The sequence below is a fragment of the Elephantulus edwardii genome, unplaced genomic scaffold, assembly GCF_000299155.1.
Source record: "Elephantulus edwardii isolate Elephantulus edwardi_28Jun2011 unplaced genomic scaffold, EleEdw1.0 scaffold00242, whole genome shotgun sequence".
Taxonomy (NCBI): Eukaryota; Metazoa; Chordata; class Mammalia; order Macroscelidea; family Macroscelididae; genus Elephantulus; species Elephantulus edwardii.
In genome coordinates this window covers 3,788,044-3,814,242 of record NW_006399992.1, presented here as the reverse complement: position 1 = coordinate 3,814,242, position 26,199 = coordinate 3,788,044, and the positions used below count along the sequence as shown (strand labels likewise).

Genomic DNA, 26,199 nt, shown 5'->3' with positions numbered 1-26,199 from the left:
TAGCAGTTGTTGTTTCAACAAACCTTACGTAAGTCAAGAAATTATCCAGCCTTTTATTTACTTTATTTTGAGGATTCTTAATTTCTTATTGCCACACCTCCTTCCTCCTGACCCCTCCTCGTTCACCACATTGCTACCTAATTTTAGGAATTTGAACACAGAGCAAGTTGGAAAGTTATTTCTCTTAGGTGTTAAAGACTGGGAAAGCAATAGTTCTGCTTTAGAAGCAAACTCCTAGTTTCTTTAGATCCTTTCAAACAGCAATTGCTTTAAGTAACCACCCTCTCTCTGTGTATATTTTCCAGAGAAGAGAATATTTTAGTGGCTAATTATCAACAGGCATGTGCTTCTATTGTTATGCAAAACCACTTGTTATGTGCGCAACAACAGTCTGTTTTGCACATGTCATTTGCCTGGGATGCTCTCCAGCTTTTTAATCAACTGGCCAGACACTGGAAACATGAAGACTTGGAAAAGGGGAGATAGTTGCAACTTTCTGGCATTTGGGTTCTAACTTTGCCTTTGTTTTCCATTCACAGTGCTTTCCAGGTGGATATAATAGTTGATATAAGACCTTTTCAAAAGGATCTTGAGGTGCTAAAAAATCTGATCCTGATCTTGAAGTGCAAAAAGTCTGTCAACTGGGTGATCAAATCTTTCGATGTTAAGGGAAACCTGAAAGTTATTGTAAGTTGGAACATTTCTTTATTTCTTTGACTGTCAGTAATGAAAATTTTTGCTTTCTATGTGTTGTTTTTCTAAGGATTCTATTTCTCTGCACTTTGAGGTCTATCAAATATTTTTCCTCTGCAAAATCAGCTGAAATCTGAATGCTTGGGTTCAAAACAACCATACATTTTAATCCAGGCTCTTCCATTTGCAAATTGTGGATTTGAGAAGCAAGTCCTTCAACCTCTCTAGGCTCCAGCTTCCTCACTTGTGAAATTTCTGAAATCTGTTTTCAGAAGCGGGAGTGACATCCACTTCCATAATGGCTTGCCTCCAGAAGCTCTATGAACGTGGAGAAACGACGAAAGTTACGCAAGTGTTCAGGTCTTTCATTCATAGGATCACTATGAATCGTCTATGACTTGACAGCACTTGACAACAATGAGTATTATATTCTCTTACCTTTGTTGTTGTTGCATTGGCCCCCAGCTCAGGGTGGACTCCAAGCACAAAAGGATCAATCCATTGTGATCTGTAAAGTTTTCATTGGCTGTTCTGTCCTTTCACCAACTCTTTTTCCATCTTAGTCTAGAAGCTTCACTAAAACTTACTCAGCTTCATAACAGCACAAAGGCCTCCACTACAAAGCAGGGGAGACAGTGCAGGAGATGAATTGAATGAGAATTGAGTTTGGGTCTTCCATATGGAAGGCAAGAGTTTTACTACAGAACTACCACTGGCTACCCCACGTCATAATCTGTGTAAAATAATTAATATTGCATTCATTAAAAGTTTCATTGTGTTCAGATTCTGGTCAGAGTATAGATAGAATAAGGAACATAATTAAAACTATGCCAGCATCATGGTCCTGTTTATCAGCTCTCTCTTTGGGGTTAGCTACTGAGGAAAAGTGTGGGTTATCAGGCTGACCCCCACCTCACATGATGCACTTCTCTTTTTGATATTTTGTTGTCTCTTGCAAGGAAGTTCAAAGGGTGAAACACTGAATAAAGAATCACAGTGACTGAGATATGAGAGTGTGCTGGAAATATGCACCCCAGCCTATTCTTTAAACATTATCATTCATATCATGGGCAGGCAACATCTCATTTTCTGAAAAGCTGAATGTTGAAATTTAGGGTTTAAGAAGCAACTGTTTGATGAAAAAGTGCATTATATTGAGTTTTTAAAAAAAAAAATCCCCCTCCCCAATATCCCTTCAATAGTGTTTTCACAGGTTAGAATTTTGGTACATTGTTCTTTTTAAAATAGTGGTCACTGTTTGTAGGATTTGGAGTATGTGTGTGGGGGTGGAGGGGCAGTGCCTTCGATTTTGGTGTTCTTCATTCATGTCGCCTTCCCATGTGATACAGCCATGGGCAAAGCCAGCATTTCTCGAGGCAACATCATGTAACAACACTTGACGGAGGCAGCAGACAAAACCACAAGCACACACATCTTGATTTTGAAGTAATAGTCTTTGGTTCCTATAGTTCTTTTTTAAACATTGAGGGAATCCCAGTAAGCCACCATGTGTAATGGTAGTCTATTAATTTGGTGTTAAGCACAAACCCCAGCCGTGATTTTCTCAAGTCAGAGATGTTTTGATGGCCTTCTCTGGCATAGCATCACGGGTATTGGTGACCTGGGAGCCTGCTGCCTCTGCTGCCTGGCACACCAACTGAATGTTTTTCATTTCAGAATAACAAAAACAGGAAAAGGAATCATGCTTTGAAAGGCAAAAACATACGGGACTTTTTAATTCCCTGCTGGAGTTCTTGTGTAAATGTGCTTTCAGCCCTGACCCTTAAATGGCTCTCTCTGTCCCTGAATGTGTGTGCCTGGCCCGTGGCACTGAGGGAGCTCAAGCTAAATGTCTCCACCTTTCCTATAAATCAGAAAGGCTAAAAATGAGGTCTCTCATCCCAATACAAGATCTGTTTATATTCCTCTCTTTGGCCGTACTCCTGTTCCAGGCCAGTTTTGGACAGCACATGACAACATTACTAAACAATTAGGTAATGTTTCATGATGTTCTTTTTTATTTTCCCCCACCACCCCAGTCAGTTTCATGCCTGTGATTTCCTAACTCCTTGTCTCAGATGTGAATTCTGTGTTAAGTAGGAAGGTATCTGCTAAGAGAGGGGTAGAAGTTAGTGCATAGAAAGGGAGAGTTTTTTGAGAGAGACCTTGTTTCTAGTATTTACTTAGAAATGACATGGTAGAGAGGAGAGAGTCCTGGGTTTGGTGCCAGATTAGGCTGGATTTAAATCTCATCATTCATTCATTCATAAATCAATCAATCAATCAATCAATCTCTTTTCCAATAGGAATTAATCCGAATAGATAGTGGACAATTTATGTCCCGTTCCCTACCTAGAAAATGGATATAATGGCTGTTCTCTCCTTGAAAGTTATTGCTCATTGTTCATTTATTTAATGAGTATTTGTTAAGTGACTAAAGAGTACTTTACCTGAAACCCTCAGCATAATATGTGCTCATGGCCAGTTCCATTTGTGTTACTAAACCTCAGTGAGCCCCTGGTTTCCTGTCTCTAACAAAGGAACAGTAACACCTAGCTCCTTATATTAGGGAGAGAATTAAAGAAAATAGCATATGGGAAACAATTTTCCATTAAGTGGGAACTCACTCGATAGCTGAGCCTACAGTGGCTTTCCTGAGGCAGTAAATCACACAGGAGGTGATTACCCATTCTTCTCCTGTGGAGCATCTGGTGGATTGAAACGTGCCTTTGGGATTCCAATACACCTTCTTACCACTAGGCCATCAGAGCTCCCTATATACTGTTATTATTGTTGTTATGTGCTGTTGAGTCGCTTGTGACTCATAGCAACCCTATGTACAAACAGCCCTAAACTCTGCTCTGTCCTGTGCCAATCACACTGTCTCTGACACTCCCATCCCGATTACCCCAGTCACTGAATCAATCCACCTCATAGAGGGCCTTCCCCTCCCGCGCTGTCCCTCCCCCTCCCAAGCATGATGCTCTTCTCCAAGGACTGGTCTCTCCTTAAAACATGTCCAAAGTATGTTAGACAGAGCCTAAGAATCCTTGCCTCCAAGGAGCCACCCAGTTTAACCCTTTCCAGGATGAATCTGTTTATTTTCCTAGCAGTCCATGGTACTCTCAATACTCTTCTCCAGCACCACAGCTCAAAGGCATCAATTCTCCTTCTATCCTCTTGGTCATTGTCCAACTCTCTGATGCATAACAAGTGATTGCGAAGACCATGGCCTGTATCAGATGCACTTTAGTCTCCAGAGAGACACCATTGCTCTTCAGTACTTTGGAGAGATCCCTAACCGCAGACTTTCCCAGGGCAATGCACCTTTTAATTTTCTGGCTACTGGTGCCAAGAGTATTGACTGAGGAGCCAAGCAAACTAACACTGTGAACAATCTCAATCTCTTTACCATCCATCCTGATGATGCCAGTTGGTCCAGTAGTGAGAATCTTTGTCTTCTTGACATTGAGCCTCAATCCATATTGTAGGCTGCAGTCCTTGACCCTCTGTTATAGGACATTTTTTTAATGGAAAAAAAATGTTCATTAAAGGAATTGTGAACCTTTCCTATAAAGAATTGGTGTGGAATATTTAAAGAAGAGTCCCATAAACACTGCATAGTGTGTCAGGTAGGATAGTGAGAGAATGTATTCTCCAAATGATAAAAAGATCCAAAGAGACACAAAGTACTTTGCTGTGGGAAAGATGGTAATATGGAGAAGAATAGGAATCCCAGAAGACTTAATTTTTCTCGTTAAACCGATACCTAGGCCAAGAGGCTGTTTGAACAGAGGAAGGGAATATGCGTGGTTTAAAATTAAGTAAAGTGTGCATTAGGGATGTATCCTTCCTCCATACTTGTTCAGTTTGTATGCTGAATCATTTGAGAAGCTGGACTTTATGAAAAAGAAGATGGCATCAAGATCAGAGAAAACTCATCAAAAAACCTGCATTATGCAGATGACACAACTTTACTTGCTGAAAATGAGTAGGACTTGAAATGCTTCCTGCAGAAGACTAAGGACTGCAACCTCCAATATGAATTTTTGCACCTCATCAAGAAAACAAAAATCCTCACCTCTGCACCAATAGGCAATATCATGACAGAAAAAAAAATTAAAATTGTCAGTGATTTCATCTTATTTGGGTCCATAGTGGGTTTTCAGAGGCAGTTAATTGCATGGGAGGAGATAGCCCATCCTTCTCCCATGGAGCATCTGGTGGCCTCGAGTCACGTGCCTTTGGAATTTCAGCACAGTTTCTTGCCATTAGGCCACCAGAGTTTTGACATCATGATAGGAGAAAAGTTTTAAGTTGTCAGCTATTTCATCTTATTTGGTATGCAATCAATATCTTTGGTACCAACAGTCATGAAATCAAAAGACATGTTGACATTGGAAAATCTGTTGTCAGGGCCCTCTCCAGAATAGTAAGAGCAATAATGTCATTTTAAAGCCTAAGGTATGCCTGATCCAAGTTATGGTCCATGGGAGAAAGATGTTTAATTTCCTCCTATGTGATTAAACTGCCTTTCAAAACCTACTGGAATATCAGCTATGAGTCGGTTCCAACCCAATGTACACAACAACAGGATGCAAAGGCATTTAACTGATGTGTATCATAATAAATCATGGATAACACTGAAAAGAATGGAGATTCTAGAACAGTTAATTGTGCTCATGCAGAACCTGTGCATAGAACAATGGAGTATGTATACATGGTTTAAAACAGAAAAGTTGTGTGTCAGGTTATTTTCATCATAGCTATTTATTTTGTATACTGAGAAAATGATCCATGAAGGTGGTTTATATGAAGAAAAATGTGGCATCAAGAGTAAAGGAAAATTCATCAACAACCTGTGGACACCATCTTGCTTGCAGAAGATGAAGATGACTTGCAGCAGTTACTGATCAAGTGTTTCCAAGACTATATAGCCTACAGTATTGATTACACTTCTGTAAAAAGATGAAAATCCTCACCACTGCACCAGCAGACAACATTATGATAGAGTTAGAGAAGATTGAAGTTACCAAAGATTTCATTTCTTTGCACATTCAACATCCATGGTGGCAGCAGTCACAATACCAAATTGTTATTTTGTATCATTCAGTGCAAACCAACTAATAGGTTTACAGAGGCAGTAAATCACACAGGAGGAGACTGCCCATATTTCTCCCGTGGAGGACCTGGTCAATCCAAGCCATGTGTCTTTTGAGTTGCTAGCACAACTCCTTACCGCTAAGCCTCCAGAGCTCCCTAAATGGCATATGGCAATGTCTAAATCTGTTGCCAAAGACTCCTTTAAAGGGTGAGAATATTACTTTAAAGACTAAGGTGTGTGCCTGGCCCAAGTCATGGTAATTACATATAACTGTGAATGTTAGACAATGAGTAAGGGAGACCAAAGAAGAATTGATGCTCCTTGAATTGGAATATCGCCAAAAAAGTATTGAATATAAAAGAACAAACAAATTGTATTGGAAGAAGTGGCAGAGTGCTTCTTAGAAGCATGGGTCATGAGCCTTTATTTACTATATTTTGGGCTTATTGTCAGAAGGGGCCAGTCCATCGAGGAGGACATCGTGCTTGGAAAAGTAGAGGGATCAGCTCTCAGTGAAGTAGAGGGAGGCTCTCAGTGAAAAAGCTTGATGCAGAGACTACAGCAGTGAATTTAGCACAGCACAGATGATGAGGTTGGTGCAGGATTGGGCAGGGTCCTGTTGTTTTTCATAGATCACTGTAAGTCCCAGGCAGCTTGATAATCAACCAACAGTTGATAAAGACAGTGTTCTGAAACTTCCTTAGTTATTGACTAGCCTCTGGGGTCTGAATAGCTTGGAAGTGGCCACTGAAAAGACTACTGGTCTCTTCTTCTCTCCAGCAAAGATGAAATGAAAGAAGCAGAAAATTCAAGGAATAGATTAATCTTCATGACTAATGGTTCATATGAACCATACTCAGCCTCTTCTGAGACCAGAGCTATATTCTGCCCAGTTTCCACCACCAAACTGTTCTAACCAGGAACACAGTAGAGTCCTGGTTAGAATGAGAGAAAAATAGGGACCAGAGGCAAAGTTGTAAAAAAAAAAAAAAAAAGACCAGACTTACTATACTGATAAAGACTAGAGAAATCTAGCTATTGCCCTACAATATTCTTTTAACCTGGAACTGAAGCCACTCAGAGATCACCTTTCACCCAAATACAGATGGGCCTATAAAATGCACAGTAGCGCTCATGAGGAATATGCTGCTTTAATCACTTGTACAAGACCAACTGGTCAACATTTATCTAAAAGCATAGCTGAAAAGGCAGGGAGGGGCAAAAACTAGAGGATGGGAACTCGACAGGTGAGATGGAAATGTAAGTGCTGCTGGCGTTTTTCAGGGATTGTTTAATGGGAGTCTGATTTGCTTTCCAAGACGAAAACAAGATTGTTTATTGGAAATCTAATTTGCTTCACAAGAAAGGTGATCCAACAGAATGTGGGAACTGTCAAGCAATATGATTAATATCACAAGCAAGCAAAATACTACTGATGATCATTCAAAACAGGCTAGAACATAGAGAACTATAAGAAGTTCAAGCAGGGTTTAGAAGAGGACATAGCACTAGGGATATCATTACTGATGTGAGATAGATCTTGGCTGAAGTAGAGAATACCAGAAGAATGTCTCTTTGTGCTTTATTGACTATGCAGAGGCATTTGACTGTGGGTCATAACAAGTTGTGGCTGACATGGAGGAGAATGGGAGTCCCAGAACACTTGATTGGGCTCATGCAAAACCTGTACCAAGACCAGGCTGTTGTGCCAACAGAGCAAAGGAATACTGCATGGTTTAAAATTAAGAAGGTAGCATGTCAGAGTTGTATTCTCTCTCTCCATACCTATTCAATCTGTATGCTGAGCAAAGCATTCGAGAATCTGGACTTTATGAAGAGAAATGTGGCATCATAATTGGAAGGAGACTCATCAATAACCTGTGTTACGCAGATGACACAACCTTGTTTGCTGAAAGTGAGGAGGACTTGAAGCTCTGGTTGCAGAAGGTCAAGGAATACAGCCTTCAATACAGATTGCATCTCAGTGTCAAGACAACAAAGATTCTTATTATTGGACGGATAGGCAGCATCGTAATAGATGGAAAAGAGACTGAAACTGTCAACAACTTCATCTTACTTGGATCCACAATTAACACCCTTGGTACCAGCAGTCAGAAAACAAGGAGACACATTGCACTGTTAGGGACAGTTATTATTGAGGAATCATTATGTCAGTTTGAGGACTAAGGTGCGTCTGACTCAGGCCATGGTCTTTCTGATCACTTGTTAGGCATCTGAGAGCTGGACAATGAATAGGGATAACTTAAAAATTATTTATACCTTTGAGCTGTGATGTTGGAGAAGAGCACTGAACATCCCATGGACAACTACAAGAACAAACATATATGTCTTGGAGGTGGTGCAGCCAGAGTGCTCTTTGGAGGCAAGGAGGAAGAGGCTTTGCCTCACTTCAGGAATGTTGCTAGGAGGGGCTATTCCTTGTAGAGGGGCATGATGCTGGGATGGGCGGAAGGTTGTTGAAGGAGAGAAAGACCCTCACCAGGTGGATTAACACAGGGATTGCTGGAATGTGCTGTAGTGTGTCAGGAAGTATGAAGATAGCACAGGACAGGACAGGATTCAGATCCATTGTTCATAGAGTCACTATGAATTCTGCTCGACTCAATAGCGCCTAACAACAACAAATTTGCAACTTTTACTAGCACATGATGAAAATATCTTAAAAAGAGAGAGGGAGGAAAAATGATGTATTTTCCTTCTTTATTTCATTTTAGTTTAGTGTGGTTTATTTTGGGTTGTCAGAGGTTTTTTTAACCTTTTGTTTCCCTAAGGAATTTCTTTCTCCTAATTACAATTATCATAAATTAGAGCAGAGCAAGAATGTTCTCAACCTGTGAAGATAAGGTTGTAAATCAGTACAGAACTTGGCTAACACTCTCTGGGGTACTTCTGCATGCAGCAGCTGTGGCTGGTCTGTCTGGCAGGTTTCCCTTATAAGCACCTTGGATAATAGAAAAAGATACCAGGAGAGATCCTTTAAGCTTTGAGTTGAAATATTTGTGCCCTCAGCCAGTATCCCACAACCAAAGAGGCCAAGAGAATTTAGAGCCTGTGAATCTTTTATGGTTTTGCAGTGGGAAAGGATTAATATTTAGTCATGTTAGGGGCAAACAGTGGGAAACAAATGGAGAACTTAGGAAAGATGATGCATGTATGCAGGGTAAAATAATTGGGCATGGAAATTAAAGAGATTTTTATACAGCATGGAAATGGCCTAATCTGCATGCTGGACATCTTGGTTGGCCCTGTTGGAACAGTTGTTGAAAATGTGATGCCTTCTCTTTGAGATCCCATGTGCTGGTCAGCTTATTTTCCATCTGGCAAGACTGCTGCTGCAGGACTCGGGGTGATGGGGAATGTATGTTCATGTCCTAGATCCTCAGAATCCATCTTAAAGGTGCATGAGGATATTCTGTTGTTATTAGGTGCCACTGAGTCCAATCTATCTCATAGCAACTCTTGTGTTCAACAGAACAAAACACTCTCTGGTCCTATGTCACCCTCTCTGTCATTGCTACGTCTGAGCCCACCATTGCACTAATTGTGTCAGCCCAGTTGCACAGCTTTCTAAGGTTTCCGCTGATTGCCTGATTTTGGAACTGGATAACCATTTCTTTCTTGCTAGTTTGTGTTAATATGGGAAGCTCTGCTGGAACCGGTCCACTCTGGGTGACCCTGCTGGTATTTGAAATACCTTGGCATAGCTTCCAAGCATTTCAGCAACACACAAACCATCCCTGACAGGTGAAGAATCTGACTACACATATGAAAATCCTCTTAAGGCCTTTCCCAGAAAGATTCTTAACATTTAGTTTTAACTTTATAAATGGATATCAGAATGAAAGCTAACGTTATGGGTTACTTATATTGCAGGATAAAATGTTATTTCATTACTATTTTAAGTATAAAGTCGAAGCATATTCAGCTAATAGAATTGACAAATAAATGCAGTTCTCACTCCCTCACTCGTTGCCATCAAGTAAGAACTGACTCAGAGCTCACCTTCCGTTGGGTTTTCCAAAGCCATAAACTACACAGGAGGAGATTGCTCATCTTTCTCCCCTGGAGCAACTTCTTGTTGTTGTTATGTGCTGCCGAGTCACTTGCGACTCATAGTGACCTTATATAGAACAGCCCTAACCCCTGCTCTGTCCTGTGCTAATATCACTGTCTCCGACACACCTACCCCTATTCCCCCAGTCACAAGTGACTTACCCAATCCACTTCATAGAGGGTCTTCCTCTCTTGCGCTGTCCCTCCACCCTCCCAAGCATGACGTCCCTCTCCAAGGATCAGTCCCTCCTTACATGTCCAAAGTCTATCAGACGAAGCCTCAGAATCCTTGCCTCCAAGGAGCAGCCTGGCTTCACCCTCTCCAGGATGATCCTGTTTGTTCTCTTAGCAGTCCATGGTACCCTCAATACTCTTCTCCAAATTAAAATTCAGTTTGATAGGATTGCTAAATTAAGCAAAATTATAAACACTGGTTATGTTACCATATAGAATTACACAGTTTATAAGAGTGGAACAGTCTCAGTGCTGAAGTAACTAGTTTATTCCTTCTTTCATTTAAGTCTAAAGTACAGGAAAGACAAATTGATAGTGTTATATGCACATCTAAATACGTTGTGCACAATTTTAAATAAAAATAAGACAGGAAAGAGTTCTATCTATCTATATTTTTTGTCTATGTGAATAGTTTAAACAATAACCTAACTCTGCCTTCTTAAAGCACTTGGTAGTCTTGGTGTGTAGCTGCTTTGTTTTTGCAGGATTATTCTTCTCAATATAAGCCACCCAAGCAGTGTGATCAAATGTGAATAGATACCTCTTAGTCTGTTATTTAAGGTTTTCACCTTAGCGTTCTTGTTGATCTATGCTTTTGAGTCAGTTTTTTATTTATATTGATCCCATTGTGACAGTAGAACTGTCTCCTAGGGTTTCCGAGGCTGAAATCTAACTCATAATTATCATTTTGGTGTTCTCTGCAGAGTCCTAATAGTATTGGCTTTGGGAAAGAGAGTGAAAGATCCATGGCAATGACCAAATCAACAAGAAATGACATTCCTTCTACTCAGGAGAATCTGGTCAAGTGGGCTTTGGACAATGGCTATAGTCCAGTAACATCCTATACCATGGCTCCTGTGGCTAATAGATTTCACCTTCGCCTTGAAAACAATGGTAAGTATGATTTTTAAAATTATGTTTCAAAGGCAGATTTCTTTTTCAGTGCTAGTCTTCTGTTGCACATTTTAAAATTATCTGTAATTACAGATAATTTTTTGAAAATGTCTTATATTTATTTTCACTAAGCTAGAGCTGTTAGTTGGAGCACATTATTACAAACAGAACTCAGTCACCTAAATTATGTATACTGCATTTAAACATGAGGGAGAGAACAGTTTAAAAGCAATATATGATAGGGTATTATGGTTATCACAAGAGTCCAGAATTAAGGTTGCATAGTGGAGTGTACTTGGGGCAGAGCGGGGGTATTGTATACCAATGAAGAAATTTTTCTTTTACTTTCCAAAGAGATGAGTGAACTGGGGGTGGGGGAGGGTGGGCAGGGAAAAAAGTGCAACAATGAATGAATGGAAATCCAAAATCTCTGTAAATATTCATTAAAATTAATAAAAACAACAATAACAACAACAAAAAAAACCTCAGTCATCTTCACTGTGACTACATTAAGAATAAATTCAATCTGTATTTCCTTTCAAGGAGGAAGGCCCATTCCTTCCTTCAAGACGCAACTTTCTAATCTATCTTTACTTTTTAACTTCAAAAAATATTAAAGAATAAATTAAATATGTCCTTTCTCATAATACGCATCAAATGACTGCTTATGGCTGAATGGCTGAAAAAGTAAAGAAGGTGGAACTATAGGCATTTTAGTCAGAGGCTTTGTAGGAAAATAGTCCCAGAGGGTCAGTCTTACTCTTTCTTATTCTCACATAGAGAGAAAAAAGGGATTATTACCTTGGTTTGGTGGAACAAATAACTTAGGCCCAACAAATTATTTCCGTTTTTCCAGAGTCATGGCTAGCCAAGTTTGAGCCCCAAAGGTTTGGATCCCCCATCCTGTTCTTCACCTCACAGACTGTGTTGAGTGCGCCATTGGTAGAATGGTGCAAGCCTACCTTTGCCATTCTGAGATGTCAGGGTGTCCAGATATCTGGTAGAACTTAACCCATAAGAGAGAAGCAAGATGGTTTAAAAATATCTGTGCTGTTGTTTTTTAGTACCATTAAGTCAGAACCAACTCATAGCTAATCCTCCAGCAGGCTTACAGAGGCAGTAAAATGCATGGAAAGAGACTGCCTGTCTTTTTCCTGTGGAGCAGCTGGTGGATTCAAACTGCATACCTTTGGGTTGGCAGCACAGTTCTTTACCATACCCTTATGGTCACAATAGCTCTTTAAAGAAGTTATTCTAATGCTCATCTAGATGATAACATAATTATGATAAAAACAAAAGGGGGGAATATGGGAAGCCAATACTAAATATTTTTAATAAACTGAATGCTATTTAAATTAAAAAATATTTAAAAAATCTGAAGAAAAAAATAAATTATTCTAAAAAATCTCTAGAAGCCTTTCCTTCGCATTTGAATGCAATAACATAGTTGTACATAGATTATTTGGGTTCTAGATATAATAGCCTATAGGTCTCAGACATTACTTAATCCAGTGTTTCTCAACCTTAGTTAAATATTGGGACCACATGGGGAACTTAATAACTGGGTCAGAGGCTCAGATTTTCATATGTCCTAGGTTGCTGCTTGAGCATTGAAGTTGTTTTTTTTTAAACAATTCCTTAGGTGAGCTTTAATATGCAGCTGAAGTTGAGAATCCCGTAATTTTTAAAAGGAGGGAGCAAAGGCACAGATTAGATACCATTTGTCTAATGTCACTCAGCTAATTATGGAAAACAGCAGGACCCTAGAATTCAGGGTTCTAGACTCCTGACCTCTTATATATATGTTGTTTATTAAACGTTATTTTATGCACGCCCATTTTATTGCTTAAGGTGCCCTAGTAGCGTAGTTGGTTAAATGTTGAGCTACAAACCTGAAGGTTGGAAGTTTGAACACACGAGCCACCCTCAGGCAGGAAGATGAAGCCGTGTGCTCCCATTAAGATTTACAGCCTTAAACACTTGAGTACAATCACCAGAAGTCCAGCTTGACTTGGACCAAATACAACTTCACTGCCCTTGAATTGATTCCGACTCGTGATCATCCACTCTCTTCCAAGGCTGAACATCTCAGTGGGAATAGACTGCCCAACTTTCTCCTATAGAGCAGCTGGTTGGTTTGAACAGCTGGCCTTTCAATTAGCCGCTCAACACAAACCCACAAGGTCACCAGGGCTTCTTTATTTATTCTGTTTTTATATTTGTAGCATCATCAAACACTAATGATACTTTGCCTTTCCTTTTTCCTCCAGAGGAGATGAGAGATGAAGAAGTCCATACTATCCCCCCTGAGCTAAAAATCCTCCAGGGCCACAGCATGCTGCCTGCCATGGAGAAGCCACCCATCCGCGGAGGGGGCGAACGTGATAGAGACTTTCTCTTTCATTTCCCTGACATCTCCCGGAGAGGCCGAAAGGAAGGGGAGGATGGGATCCCCTGGCCGAAGGACCCCATCCATCCCAGCATACAACTGTTCCCTGATCTCAGAGAGCCAGAAGAGGTGCAAGGGAGCAAGGATATTGCCCTGTCAGTCAAATGTGACAAGGAAAAGATGATGGTGGCTATAGAAAAAGATTCTTTTCAGGTCAGTGCAGTTTCTTACAGGAGAGTGGGCCACCTCTCTTTCCTTTTGTCCCAGTCTTTGTTGGTGGTTTCCATCTAGGTCTGTCACTTTTGAACTCTGGACACTTGATACTGTTTTCTCAGTTGGATGGGTCCACTTCCTTTGGCTGCATTTCTCACTCAGTTCCTGTTGTTCTCAGTTGGGGGGTAAGGAAGGGGGAGCTGATTCTTATGTGTCACTATTTTGCTACTGAATATTCAAGGCCAAAACACTCAGTCCTTGGGATTTTGAGAAGTAGTAGACCAGGTAGAGGCAGGTTGGGGAAGGGGCCTGTCAGTCACAAGCAGCCTTTCCTCAGAAGACCAGGTGAAACTGGCTGTGGGGCCCCCTGTTAAGTCTTATATGGTTGTTGTTTCAGGCCAGCAGCCACTCGGGGATCGAGCTCACTCTATTGGATCCTACCTGCAAGGCCAAGATGAATGGCACCCACTTTGTATTGGAGTCTCCCCTGAATGGCTGTGGCACTCAGCACCAGATGTCAGCCACTAATGGCATTGTTTACTACAACTCTGTGAGTGTTTTACAGAACAAAGATTTGCCCTTTGCCAGCACCTTGCTTACTTCTGTCACTTACCTTCATTTCTTCAACGGTCACATTTTCTTTGAAAACAGAAGGGATGTATCACAGCTCTAGAGAAAAGAGTCACTTCTCAGATTCTGAAATCTTGCATTATTTCCTATATTGTTGGCGAATCTGGAGACTCCACTCTCTTAGCTCAGGCATGTGTGGTGACCTCTTCTAGCACCTCTTTCCAACTCCTTTCAGAACTGAATTCAGCAAAGAGTTCACTGGCAAGATGATTATAATCTCTTTTTATGGCTAAGCTGCAGGGTCAAATGGCCTGGTCTTTGTGGAGATAAAGGGCCTTGGGCTACAGTTGAGCATGTCTGCCAGCTGAGCTGACCAGACATGTGATCTCTCTGGCCTCATTTAAGTCTTGTCCAGAAGTGTGAACCCTCTCCCTCCAAAAGAGAAAAAGCCAAAATACATTTTGTTCAAAAGTAGGAGTACCTCCAACAGAGAGAAATCTGAAAGGGGACTTTAAAAAAATTATTAATCTATTGTTACTAACCTCCCTCCCTCTCTCTCCACCTCTAAGTTGTTGTTCTTGAGTCACGTTGGCCCATAGCTGACCCTTGGGCGGGTTTTCAGAGGCATTAAATTACAAGGGAGGAGATTTTCCATCTTTCTCCCATGGAGCAGCTGATGGATTCTGATTGTGTGCCTTGTGATTGGTCCCACAGCTCCTTAACCTTAAATGGGAATTACCTGGAAAAAGACTCTTGTACATTTCCCTAGATAATCCATTGTGATAGCTAACCTCACTTTCTGGAAATCATTCTTGTCAATTCCTCTAAATCTGTTTTACTTGGAATAAATCCATTCTCTTAGAGACAGAAACTAGGCAGTGGACATTAAAAGAATATATAAAAAAAAAACAACAACAGCAAACCCAACCCAGCAAACTTTACAGTATTAATTTTTCAGTTTGCAGTGTTAATTTTGAGTGTCCAAGTGAAGCTCAGAAATCTCTCATTTCTGCTTTGGCAGGATACGAATGTGCCTGCTCTCGTTGCTTGTTGAAGGGTGTGGTGCTGCTAGCTCTTTAATCTCACTTTGCTGTGAGGGGGCAGCTGCCAGCTGCTAACCACTGCTAGTTGACAGATGCACTTGACCTAATCCAGAGAAGAGACTGGCAATCAGGGTTCATGTGGGGACTGGCTCTCCTGTGAGCCAAGTTTCTTGCTCCTCAGAGAATCTTAGAATATTTGAGCTGGAAAGAACCCTAAAATGATCTCATCCAACTTCCTCATTTCACAGGTGAGGAAATTGAACTCCAGGGAGTTAAGAAACTTGCTTGGATTCAAGGGACTAGTTAATGGCAGAGTAAGGATTGGATCCAACCTCCTGACACCAGACTGGCACAGTTAATCTCTCTGTTACCTGGATATACTATTAACCTTTGACTTCTGTGAAAAATACTCTTCTGCCAATTACAACACGAACTTTCTTACTATTATCCAGGTTTTCCTACAATCATCCACTCCTTCCAGATAAAATTAATGACATATAGTGGTAAGGAGATGTGCTGCCAACCCAGAGAGACATGGTTCAAATCTACCAACTGCTCCACAGGAGAAAGATAGGCAGTCTCCTTGCATGCAGTTTATTGCCTCAGAGAACTCGCTGGTCACCAGATGCTCTGCTGGAGAAGGAGAGGCAATCTCCTCCTGTACCAGTCAGATCTGATTTGATGGTACACACAAAAAATAGATTAAAAAAATGAAAACTCGCTGGAGAGTCAGTTATGAGTCAGTTCTGACTGCAATACACAACAACAATAACACAAATGTACTAGATTTGAACATTTTAAACTGCTAACTAAATCAATACCCTTAAGTTGTTATATGCCTTCACGTCAGAACCAACCCACAGCTAACTCTCCCATGGGTTTTCAGAGCGAGTTAATTGCATGGGAAGAGATTGCCCATCTTTCTCCCATGAACAGCTGGTGGAATCAAAGCACATGCCTTTGGGATTGCAGTGCATCTTCTTACCACTAGGCTGCCAGAACACCAATAAGAGATGCTAGTAATTTGCATGTTTATTTAAATAAGAAAAGTATTGCCTCAGGAGAGAGATACATTATTGTTGTTATGTGCTGTTGAGTCACCTCCTCTTTGTGTTTTGTTATTTCCCAGCATATCCCTTTATCCTAGATGCTTGCTTTCTTTGCATCAGCACTTTTCTTTTGAGGACATGGAGAGGAACAGAGAGAGAGCATTCTTTAAGTCTATTCCCATTCTAATGCTTCAGGGACTGTTTTTAGCCACATGCTCCAACTATGCTTGTTATAGTTATTCTTAGACTTACTACATGTTTTTGTTTTACAACATGTTCAAAAAAGAGAAAAAATATGACTACCTTCAGGAGTTCCTTAGAGCTGTCCTATAAATGTAGAAAGATTAAGATTATATTTATGATATTTTGGTTAAAGTTTTTCATTCCAGGATTGTCCTGGAATAAAATGGGGTGTTCGCCTCAACATCCCTACAGAAAGATACCAAGGAAGAAGTAAGCAAGAAAAAAAGAACCAGAGTAAAATTGCTCAGTAGCAAACATTAGAACTAGTTTGTTTGTAATTCAGAGCAAATCTTAAGGTTTTTGATGAAAAGATCCCTGAGGAGAATTCCACTTCTCTACAGTACAGATCTATTGACATTCCTAGTGTTTGCCTGCTATTTGGTATAATTTGTATTTCTTCACAAAGGAAAAATTGTGTTTTGGGGTCGATCCTAATTTGAACCTGTATGATCTTTCTTATTCATCATCTCTCTGAAAGTGAAACTTAAAAACATCAGGGTTTTGTTTAGTTTTGTTTTTTAGTTGTATTTTCCATTTGCTTCTGAATTATTATGTGGATGTTTATGTGAGGTATAAACAATGACAAGCAGATTGGTGTTTTTATAATATTGATTTCACTTTCTTTCTCTTTTAGATTGTGATACAAGTTCCATCCCCTGGTGACAGTAGTGGTTGGCCAGATGGCTATGAAGATTTAGAGTCAGGCGATAATTGGTTTCCAGGAGATATGGATGAGGGCGATATTTCCTTCCCCAGCCGGCCTGAAGTTGTGGTGGTAGGTGTTTGTTTTCAGTAGGTGGTTGGTTTTCTTTAGGGACTATCAAAATATAAAGCTGAATGCTAAAGGTCAAAGCTCATAAAGCTACAAGACCTTCACCCTCAGTAAACTATGGTTTATCACCACATGTTCTATTTTGTTTTCAGTTCAATTGCAGCCTGCAGCAGGTGGGAAGTCCCACCCGCTTCCAGGACCCACGCGACAGAAACGTCTCCTTGAACATGGAACTGTACCACACTGACCTCTTCCTAGTGCCTGTTCAGGGACTCTTCTCTGTGGCAGAGAATGGAAACGTTTATGTTGAGGTGAGAACTGAACCTTAGCCTTGAGCTGTAGGGTTTGCATTGAGCTGTGGTTCCTGGGATTAGCTGAAGAACCCAGGAGCTGCTCTGCAGTGTACTTTTTCCTGCTCATCTTCCTGGCCTTCGGCAAGCTCTGGGTGTGGGCTTGGTCTTGAAACCTCTTCTGTTTGATTTCTGACCAGAGCAGGCAATTTCAGAACTGGCAACATGGTGCTCAATAAAGACAGTGTTTTGTAGATGAATGTTTTCAAAAAGAATTGGCAGATGGGGAATTCTGCTAAGAAAGCCCTGCCCTTGCTTTGCCCTCAGCATTTTTTAAACAGTGCTTCAGTAATGGCACTGCCAGCTAACCATGGACTGTGTTAAATCACTATGCATGTTTTAGTTTAAACTGTGCTCACTTTTGAGATCATGACTGTGTGCTACCTTATGTCATGAACATTTTTTCCTAGATCATTATCTAAATGCATGTTGTTGTTGTTGTTGTGCTGTCGAATCATAACTGACTCATAGCTGACCCTCCTGCAGGTTTTCAGAGGCAGTAAATCTCAGAGGAGACTGGTCATGAAGTGACACACATAGGACAACTCTGTTGCTCTACATGAGCAGCGTCGACATCAAGAGATTTTGGAAGCATAATTTTTGTTTCCTGGGCGGTTATTCCCAGTACCCTTAATTATTAAAAAAAAAATTTTTTTTAATTTCCTATCTTCTTTTGACAAAGCTGCCAATTCAAACCATGTGCTTTCGATTGGCAGCACAGCTCCTTACCACTGGGTCACCAGAGCCCCCTAAGTGTTGTAATAATGAATTTAATTGCTAGATTCATTAATCTAATAGATTCCATGACTTTAAAAAATATTATTTTTATCCTTATTTTATGGGTGAGGAAAATGAGGCACTGATTTGCCCAACCAAGGTCACACAGCAAGTGCTATCATTTATCTTCAAAGTGTCAATCTAAAGGGGGAAAAACATAACCTCTTAACAGTGTAAATATTGAGATTCATAGATTGGATGCTAGAGAAGATAAATTTTCTTATGGCACCAGGATGTCTGTGTTTGCTGTGCCCTGGGCACAACCTTTAGTGTTTCAATTGGGTGTATTGTCTTCTGTCCTTACAGGAAAGCCATCATCTGATGAGCTAGTTTTGGTGCTGAGCTGCAAGCTGGTTTCTACTGAGCTTCATGGAGCATGGGATGGGAGGTGGGGGAGGAAAAGCTTTTGGACTCAAAGTAAGATACGTCCATACGTTAAAACTGACTTCAGTGAACATGTCTCTGTTTTAGGAAGACAGAGTCCCACGTTCGTACTGACTTTGCTGGCTCTAAACACTGTTTTCTTCAATCACATGAATTCTGATCCCACACTTTTTGGTCCCCTGTTCCTAAACATCTCTTTCTTTGGGTGCATCTCTTTTTTTACCTGAAGGAAATATGCTCTTTCTATATTCAGCTTCTACCCAATTTAGGTGATCGCTCCTAAACCAATATCATTCTTTTGTTTTTCCAACTACGCAGTTCACATGTGCAATTGATAAACAGTTTGTGCTGTGCTGTGGATTTTAGGAGTTCTGGCTAAGTGCAGTTTGTTCTTTTGCAAATGTGTCTGGCTTTGCTAATTTATTACTTTTCTGGTTTGTGTTAATTGATGGCCCAGCTTTCTCAAGTAGCTTACCCTAGGTGTTTTGGTTTTTCTCCCTATCTCCAGTACTGCCTTGCTTGAAATGCATTGCAGGCATACCTCAGAGAGAATGTCAGTTCAGTTCCAGACCACTGCAATAAAAGTGGTATCACAAACAAAGCAAGACACCCAAGTATTTTGGATTCCTAGTACATATAAAAGTTATGATTACAGTGTTCTGTAGACTATTAAATGTGCCGTAACATTATGAAAAACATTGGAAATAGTGTAAGAATTACCAAAATATGACACAGAGACACAAGATGAACACATGCTGTTGGGAAAAAATGGCACTTGATAACCTTGCTTTCCACAGAATCGCTGCAGCCCTTTAGTGTATTTTTTTTTAAAGCAGTATCAACGTAGAACAGTAAAGCGAAGCTTAAAAAAAAATCCCAACTATGCTTTATTTTCCAGTTTGTATAATTTTCTTTTTTATTTTCATAGTTAAATTTAGTCAGTGATGTTGTCAACTGATGAAAACAGAAATGGACTAAATCTTTTTCTACCATTTTTAATATCAGATATATTGGAAGAGAATTTTGGGAGGGAGCCGTTTTATAAACTGTTCTATTTTAAAGTTGTTTTAAACAACTGAAATATGAGAGAGACTGCAATGTTTTCACTGAATAGGACAGCAACCATGCCTAATGACTGTTCCCCCGTTTGACCCCACTGTTCTTAGGAAAATTATTTTACTTGTTCTGAAGAATTATTTCCAGGTGTTGTCTTCTAGCCATTATTCTTCCTCACACCCCCTCTCAGAATCTACTGTACCCCCACTTTTTTTTAATATGGAACGCCTCACAAATTTGCGTGTCATCCTTGCACAGAGACCATGCTAATCCCTTTATCGTTCCGATTTTAGTGTATGTGCTGCCGAAGCAAGCATGTCTGTTCCTTATAGACCACAGCTCCCTCCCTTTAAGACAGATGATACCTCAGTGTTGCCAAATGATTTTCAGTTTTGTGGGTGGTAAATGGCCACATTATGGCATATTTCCTTTTAGTTCTTTTGTCACTGGAAAGTTAAAAATTTATAACCAAAGTAATTTAAATGTAGTGTGTTGCTGCTAGTAATAGCTGGCGTTTATTGAATAGCTGGAAACTGTGTGTTTGTATGTAACTTTCATTTTACTCATTCTCAGAATAAGTGCATCATGTAGGTATTAATGCCCTTGATCTCTCTGTGGGAGAACAGAGGCTTAGCGTCCCCAGCAGTGAACTGGAGAGCGTGAGATTTCCTGGGGTTGTCTCAGCCCAAAGGCTGCAGTTCTGTCACTCATCTCCAGTTCATTTTAGAGGAAAAGATCGTTGCCAAAATACATGCTTTAAAACAATTTTGAGGGATTCTATTAAAATGTCTCTTACAAATTAGACTTTTAACTGCGTTTCTCTTAGAAATTCTTATTATAACATGCTTTCTCTGGATAGAAATACTTGTAGTTCTGTTATACATTTTTAAACATAGGCTTTGAGTTGTTAAAGGACACTTTTTTAGTCATAGGATGTGTGTGTGTGTGTGTGTGTGTGTGTGTTCCCTTCAAAATAAACTGATTTATCAGAAATAATTACAAAAATAACATCACTTCTTAGTTCGTACAGAGTTCTCCCCAAAGCCACGTGATGGCCTTGGTTGAATTAACCATGTAGCTACAGTGAATCAATAAAGGGAGAGGTAAAGTGGGTCTAGAAAACCTAAATTTGAGCCTTGGTTTTACTTAGTACTTGTTGTATATGATTTTGAGTAAGTCTTTTATCCCATGTGTTCAATTTTTCTTTTATTTATAAATGGAAATGAAAAGTTCTTTCTCATAAGATTGTTCTCAGAGTAAATGTTGTTGTTGTTGTTATGTGCCGTCAAGTCACTTGCAACTCATAGCGACCCTATGTACAACAGCCCTAAACTCCGCTCTGTCCTGTGCCAATCGCATTGTCTCTGACACTCCCACCCCAGTCACTGAATCAATCCACCTCATAGAGGGCCTTCCCCTCCTGCGCTGTCCCTCCACCCTCCCAAGCATGATGTCCCTCCCCAAGGACCGGTCCCTCCTTACAACATGTCCAAAGTATGTCAGAGGAAGCCCCAGAATCCTTGCCTCCAAGTAGCCGCCCGGTTTAACCCTTTCCAAGATGAATCTCTTTAAGGCACTCCAAGAAGCTGTTGTCATAATCATCTTCATCAGCACTCTTCTTCGTCATCATGGTTCACGGTTGATTTTTCTCTAGTTAAACTCATAAGCATTCTTCACCATAGGGCTTGAGGACTCAGAGTCTCTTAGGATATCACAGATTTCCCCTGAGTATCTCAGAATGGAAAGTTTGTTTATATCCCCTTGCAATTTGAAAGTATTTTGAAGCTGTTGGCTTTTGGCTACATAGTAACTTTGTTTCTGGAGTATTTAAGTTTATTTTGATCCTAAATTTAGTTAAGGAATGAGACAGTAGGAGTAGGAGCCCATATGCCACAAATGCAGAATCCAGTCTAGACCAGGATTTTTAAGCTGAGTTCAGGATCCTTGAGGTTTGAATTCTGTTTACACTTGGCCAAACACTACTTCCTGTTTCTAAAGAAAAGAACCTTAATGAGTTTTGGACCTAGCCCATACAAGTGTTTTGTAAGAGGGAAGTGTAAATGAGTCAGAAATGTTTCCAGATTAGATTTCCCTTAAAATACTCTTGAGTTTGAAGAGTGAAGGGAGGAGAGAGTGTTTGGCCAGGACTAGTTTGGACCAGTAAGCATCTGGGACACTGTCCCTCGCATCTCACATCCAGCACCAAGGCAGCTCTGTCTGCCCACTGATGAATCTGTAGCTTTATTATAACATTTCAGGTTGAATAGCACACAAATTGTTTGCACTCAACCACTAATTGGCAGTTTGAACTTACACAGAAGCAAAGCCAGGCTATCTGCTTCTGTAAAGCCAAGAAACCACCTCCCCCCCTCCCCCCGCACCCCCTGCTGATGCAGTCCTTTCTGCTCAGTGACACCTTGGGTCCCAGTGAGTTGGTGCTGTTCTGTTTTGTTGTTCTGACTTGTCACAGTTTAGAAGCTTTGTCATCCCTGATTTGGTTTAAATAAATTCTGCACTTGTCCTTTTTTTTCTTTTTTAAAAGCATCTTTTAGAACTCTTCTTTTACACTGTTTTGACACTAGGGGCTTTGCCTTTGCCTTTGCCTTTTGGTGCTTTACTTATTTTGGAAAATTCACTTTAAGGGCCTGATAAACTTTTTCTTTTCATTACCGAGAAGACATAGAACACAGTTGAGGAGACTTACTCAGTTTCTGTTTGAATCTTTCAGGCTGAGATTTGAACTATATACTTCATTTTCACTATTCATATCACATTTAAATGGAAAAGATCTATTTCTTAAATTAATATATATTACTGTTGTACTCACTCAGAAGACTATGTTATGATATGAGAATATAGCTTTGCTCTCATCAGGACTGTGCCAGTGTGTTGTTACCTTTGTGCCAGAGTAAAAGTGAGATGCTAGCTTAAGTCTAACTCAGTCTTTCTGTTTGTTTATAGGTGTCCATTACTAAGACTGACCAAGAACTGGGTTTTGCCATCCAGACATGCTTTATCTCTCCAACTTCAAACCCTGACAGGATGTCAGATTACACCATCATTGAGAATATTTGTCCTAAAGATGAATCTGTGAAATTCTATAATCCCAAGAGAATACAGTTTCCTTTCATGCCTGCTGAGATAGACAAGAAGCGATTCAGCTTTATTTTTAAGTCCGTCTTCAACACCTCGCTGCTTTTCCTACAGTGTGAGCTAACACTGTGCACCAAAAGAGAAAAGGATCCCCAGAAGTTGCCTAAGGTCAGTGGACTTGCATATATTTGGCCTGTTATTTTGGTATTTTCAGATGAGACAGAGAACCTACTAGATAAGTTCAGTTGCACTTTAAAAGCAGTCCCCAACTCCAGGCTATACCCATTCATCTGACTTACCTACAGCTCATAATTATGAACCAGCCTCATAAAACTTATTATGTTAAAAGTTCAAGATACAAAGAATGGTTAATAACATCAACTTTATGATATGCATCAGCATGTTATTATTAATTACTATATTACTATGTTAAAGATATTTTAGTGAATCTGGAAGTGTTTCCTTAATATTTTTTTATGCATGGAAATGTATGCTATATACTAAGCTAGACATTTGGATGATGATAAGTACAAACTATACCTATTTTCTAGCTTACAAATTAGCCTTAACAACAAGTTAGGAGTGGAACTCGTTTATAATCTGGGGACTGCCTGTATTGCAAGTTGAGGTTTCTGGTTTGGGAACTGTTCAACTGAATTAATAAAACCTGTGTTATCAGGGACCTGTGAGTTATATGGAGTCTTAGAGAGTAAATCTTGACAGTATGATTTTTCCCCCCTCACACATGCTACTTAGGAGTACCTTACAAGTGATAAATCAAGTCTGTTTCCATTGAGGGAGAGAACTGGCTTTCTCTCTGCTGTTCAGGTACTGTGCAGTGCCAAAAATACAGAGAGCTGAAAGGACAAGTTTAATGTGAGGATTAATTTTTCCAGTCCCCATGGAGATTTGTATTGCAATTGTTTTTTGACCTTCTCTTTGTGAGTTATAAAGTTGACTTGTCTCTGGAGGACTTCTAGGGGAAACTAGCAAATATTTTAATTTTTCCCTGTTTGTATCATTTTATCCTGTTATCTTTGTTTTATTCCCCGTATTGAACTAGTACATTTTGTTGTCAGTCATAACACAAATCAGAACCATTTGACCTTGAGGTAAGGGGGAGGGATCCAAAAGACTATTTATGGTACCTCATTAAATCAGTCTTAGTATGATAAATGTTTTCTGCCTTAATTTTGTTTCTTTAATCTGCCTCTGTTGTTGTTAGTTATCATTGAAGTTGGCTCTGACTCATGGCAACTGTTCTGTTTAAAACAACAAAACGCTGCCTAGTTCTGTGTCATCTCCATAATTATTGATACGATTGGAATCTATCTTTACTGTTGTGGGAATTGTTCTAATCCATCTCATGGAGGTTTTCTCTTACTGTAGTAAATGTAATTTTATATGTGCATCTATACCATAGATATTACACATAAAAGATGATTTCTAATCCCATTATACTTACATCAGCATCCAAAAGTCCCAGAATCAAATTGTATCATTAAGCATACATTGTGTATGCTCATTTAGAGAATTTGTAAGTGATTGATGTAGGAGTCAGAAGAAAATATATTATAGATAGATTACCATCAGCCAGAATCCTTTGTACCATTGTAATCTCCTGGGCATCCATTTCTCCTATAATGCCAAAGCCAATTTTGTTTACATATGAAAAAAAAAGAGCAAATCTGATCGCAGTTGTTCAGGAGCTCATAAAATGACTGAGCCTGTGCTTGTTAGTTTGTTGTGCAGGGTTCTGCTTGTGGGTATTCACCTTCTAGTAACCATCAAGGTTGGGGTGGGACCTGGTGAACAGTGTAGAGAGCCCTGGGGAAATTCCTGCTTGTTTGTGGTACCCTGCTGCTTCTAAGCAGGTTAACGGGGTAACTTAAGAGGTAGAGATCTAGAAGAGGTTTCCTGGCAGTTACTGCAGGTCATCTCCCTGAGCCTGGCCTCAGCCAGCATCATTTTATATTATGTTAATCTGCAAACATTACTTTTAATCTCTCCTTCCAAAACTGTAGAGAGAGCTCTAAACAAGGGAATAACATAGGCTGTGACCCAGTCTGAACATGGCCATTTACTCTTCAGTACAATGAGATGTGGAAGGAGCATGGAAGTGGAGAAAGAAGGCCTACAACTTGCAACTTAAGCAAGGATTTGACCATGTTTTTTTAACACCTAAGAATGTCATCTCTCAATTCCTCATTACTTTTACTCTGTATAAAACTCAACTCATTGCTGTTCAGTCAGATCCACCCTCTAGTGGGCTTTCAGAGGCTTTCACACAAAAAGATTGCTCACCTTTCTCTTTTGGAGCATCTGGCAAATTCTAAATACCTGCCTTTGACTTGGCAGCACAACTCCTTACCCATTGGCCACTGAAGTTCTTCTATCCTATATGTTGTAGTTGGCCAATTAATAGGATTTCAGAGGCTACAAATCACATGGGAGGAGATTGCCCATCTTTTTCTTTTAAAGCACCTGGTATATTCGAACTGCACGTCTCTGGGTCAGCAGCTCAGCTGCTAGGCCATAAGAGCTCCCTATCCTGTGTAAAGGAGCAATTTAGACAGTAGACATAATGACAGTTTGCTGTTAATAGTGCAGTGACTTAGAATGATCTATTTCTCTGTTTCTTTTTTGGTTTTGATAGTTAATATTTCTAGTCTTAATGACTTCTCAGTGCTTCTTATGAAAATAAGTAGAGCCAAAGAATGTTCCAGGATGAAATCTCAAAGGGAAATTTTCTCATCCAGAGTCACTTAGATAGTAGCTAGAGATACACTCATAAACTTAGTGAAACTAAGTGAAACATTAACAGCAAATTTAAGAAGAGACTTTTCATGAAATCATTTACTAAACATTACCTCTCCACAGAAAAGTCATTGTTTACTTCTCCAAGAGGTTTTATAGTGAAGGTTTTTCCATTTTTGAGGAGTGAGATAGGTGAGTGAGATTATCTTATGTATGTGTTGGACTTGCACATTGGCCAGAATATAAATCCAGATATTTTTACTTTTCTATGATAGGTATGGCTAGAAGTTAATCAACTTTTGAGGGTACCTGGCTATGTTGTTGTTGTTATGTGCCATCGAGTCGTTTGCGACTCATAGCGACCCTATGTACAACAGCCCTAAACCATGCTCTATCCTGTGCCAATCGCATTGCCTCTGACACACCCATCCTGATTACCCCAGTCATTGAATCAATCTACCTCATAGCGGGTCTTCCCCTCCTGCACTGTCCTTCTACCTTCCC

General features: G+C 40.0%; 1 protein-coding gene across 2 annotated transcripts in view; it reads left to right on the top strand.

Annotated features, from left to right (window-relative positions):
• TGFBR3 (transforming growth factor, beta receptor III) overlaps nucleotides 1-26,199 on the top strand; it is a 143,788-nt gene that overhangs the window by 90,043 nt on the left and 27,546 nt on the right. The window contains exons 5-12 of one of the 2 annotated variants that reach the window (XM_006898962.1): nucleotides 540-687; nucleotides 10,810-10,999; nucleotides 12,165-12,167; nucleotides 13,270-13,601; nucleotides 13,999-14,151; nucleotides 17,141-17,281; nucleotides 17,431-17,589; nucleotides 22,807-23,106. In XM_006898962.1, coding sequence (XP_006899024.1) covers nucleotides 540-687; nucleotides 10,810-10,999; nucleotides 12,165-12,167; nucleotides 13,270-13,601; nucleotides 13,999-14,151; nucleotides 17,141-17,281; nucleotides 17,431-17,589; nucleotides 22,807-23,106 — 1,426 coding nt within the window. The remainder of the gene's footprint in view (nucleotides 1-539; nucleotides 688-10,809; nucleotides 11,000-12,164; nucleotides 12,168-13,269; nucleotides 13,602-13,998; nucleotides 14,152-17,140; nucleotides 17,282-17,430; nucleotides 17,590-22,806; nucleotides 23,107-26,199) is intronic. The other variant, XM_006898961.1, reaches the window with a different exon arrangement.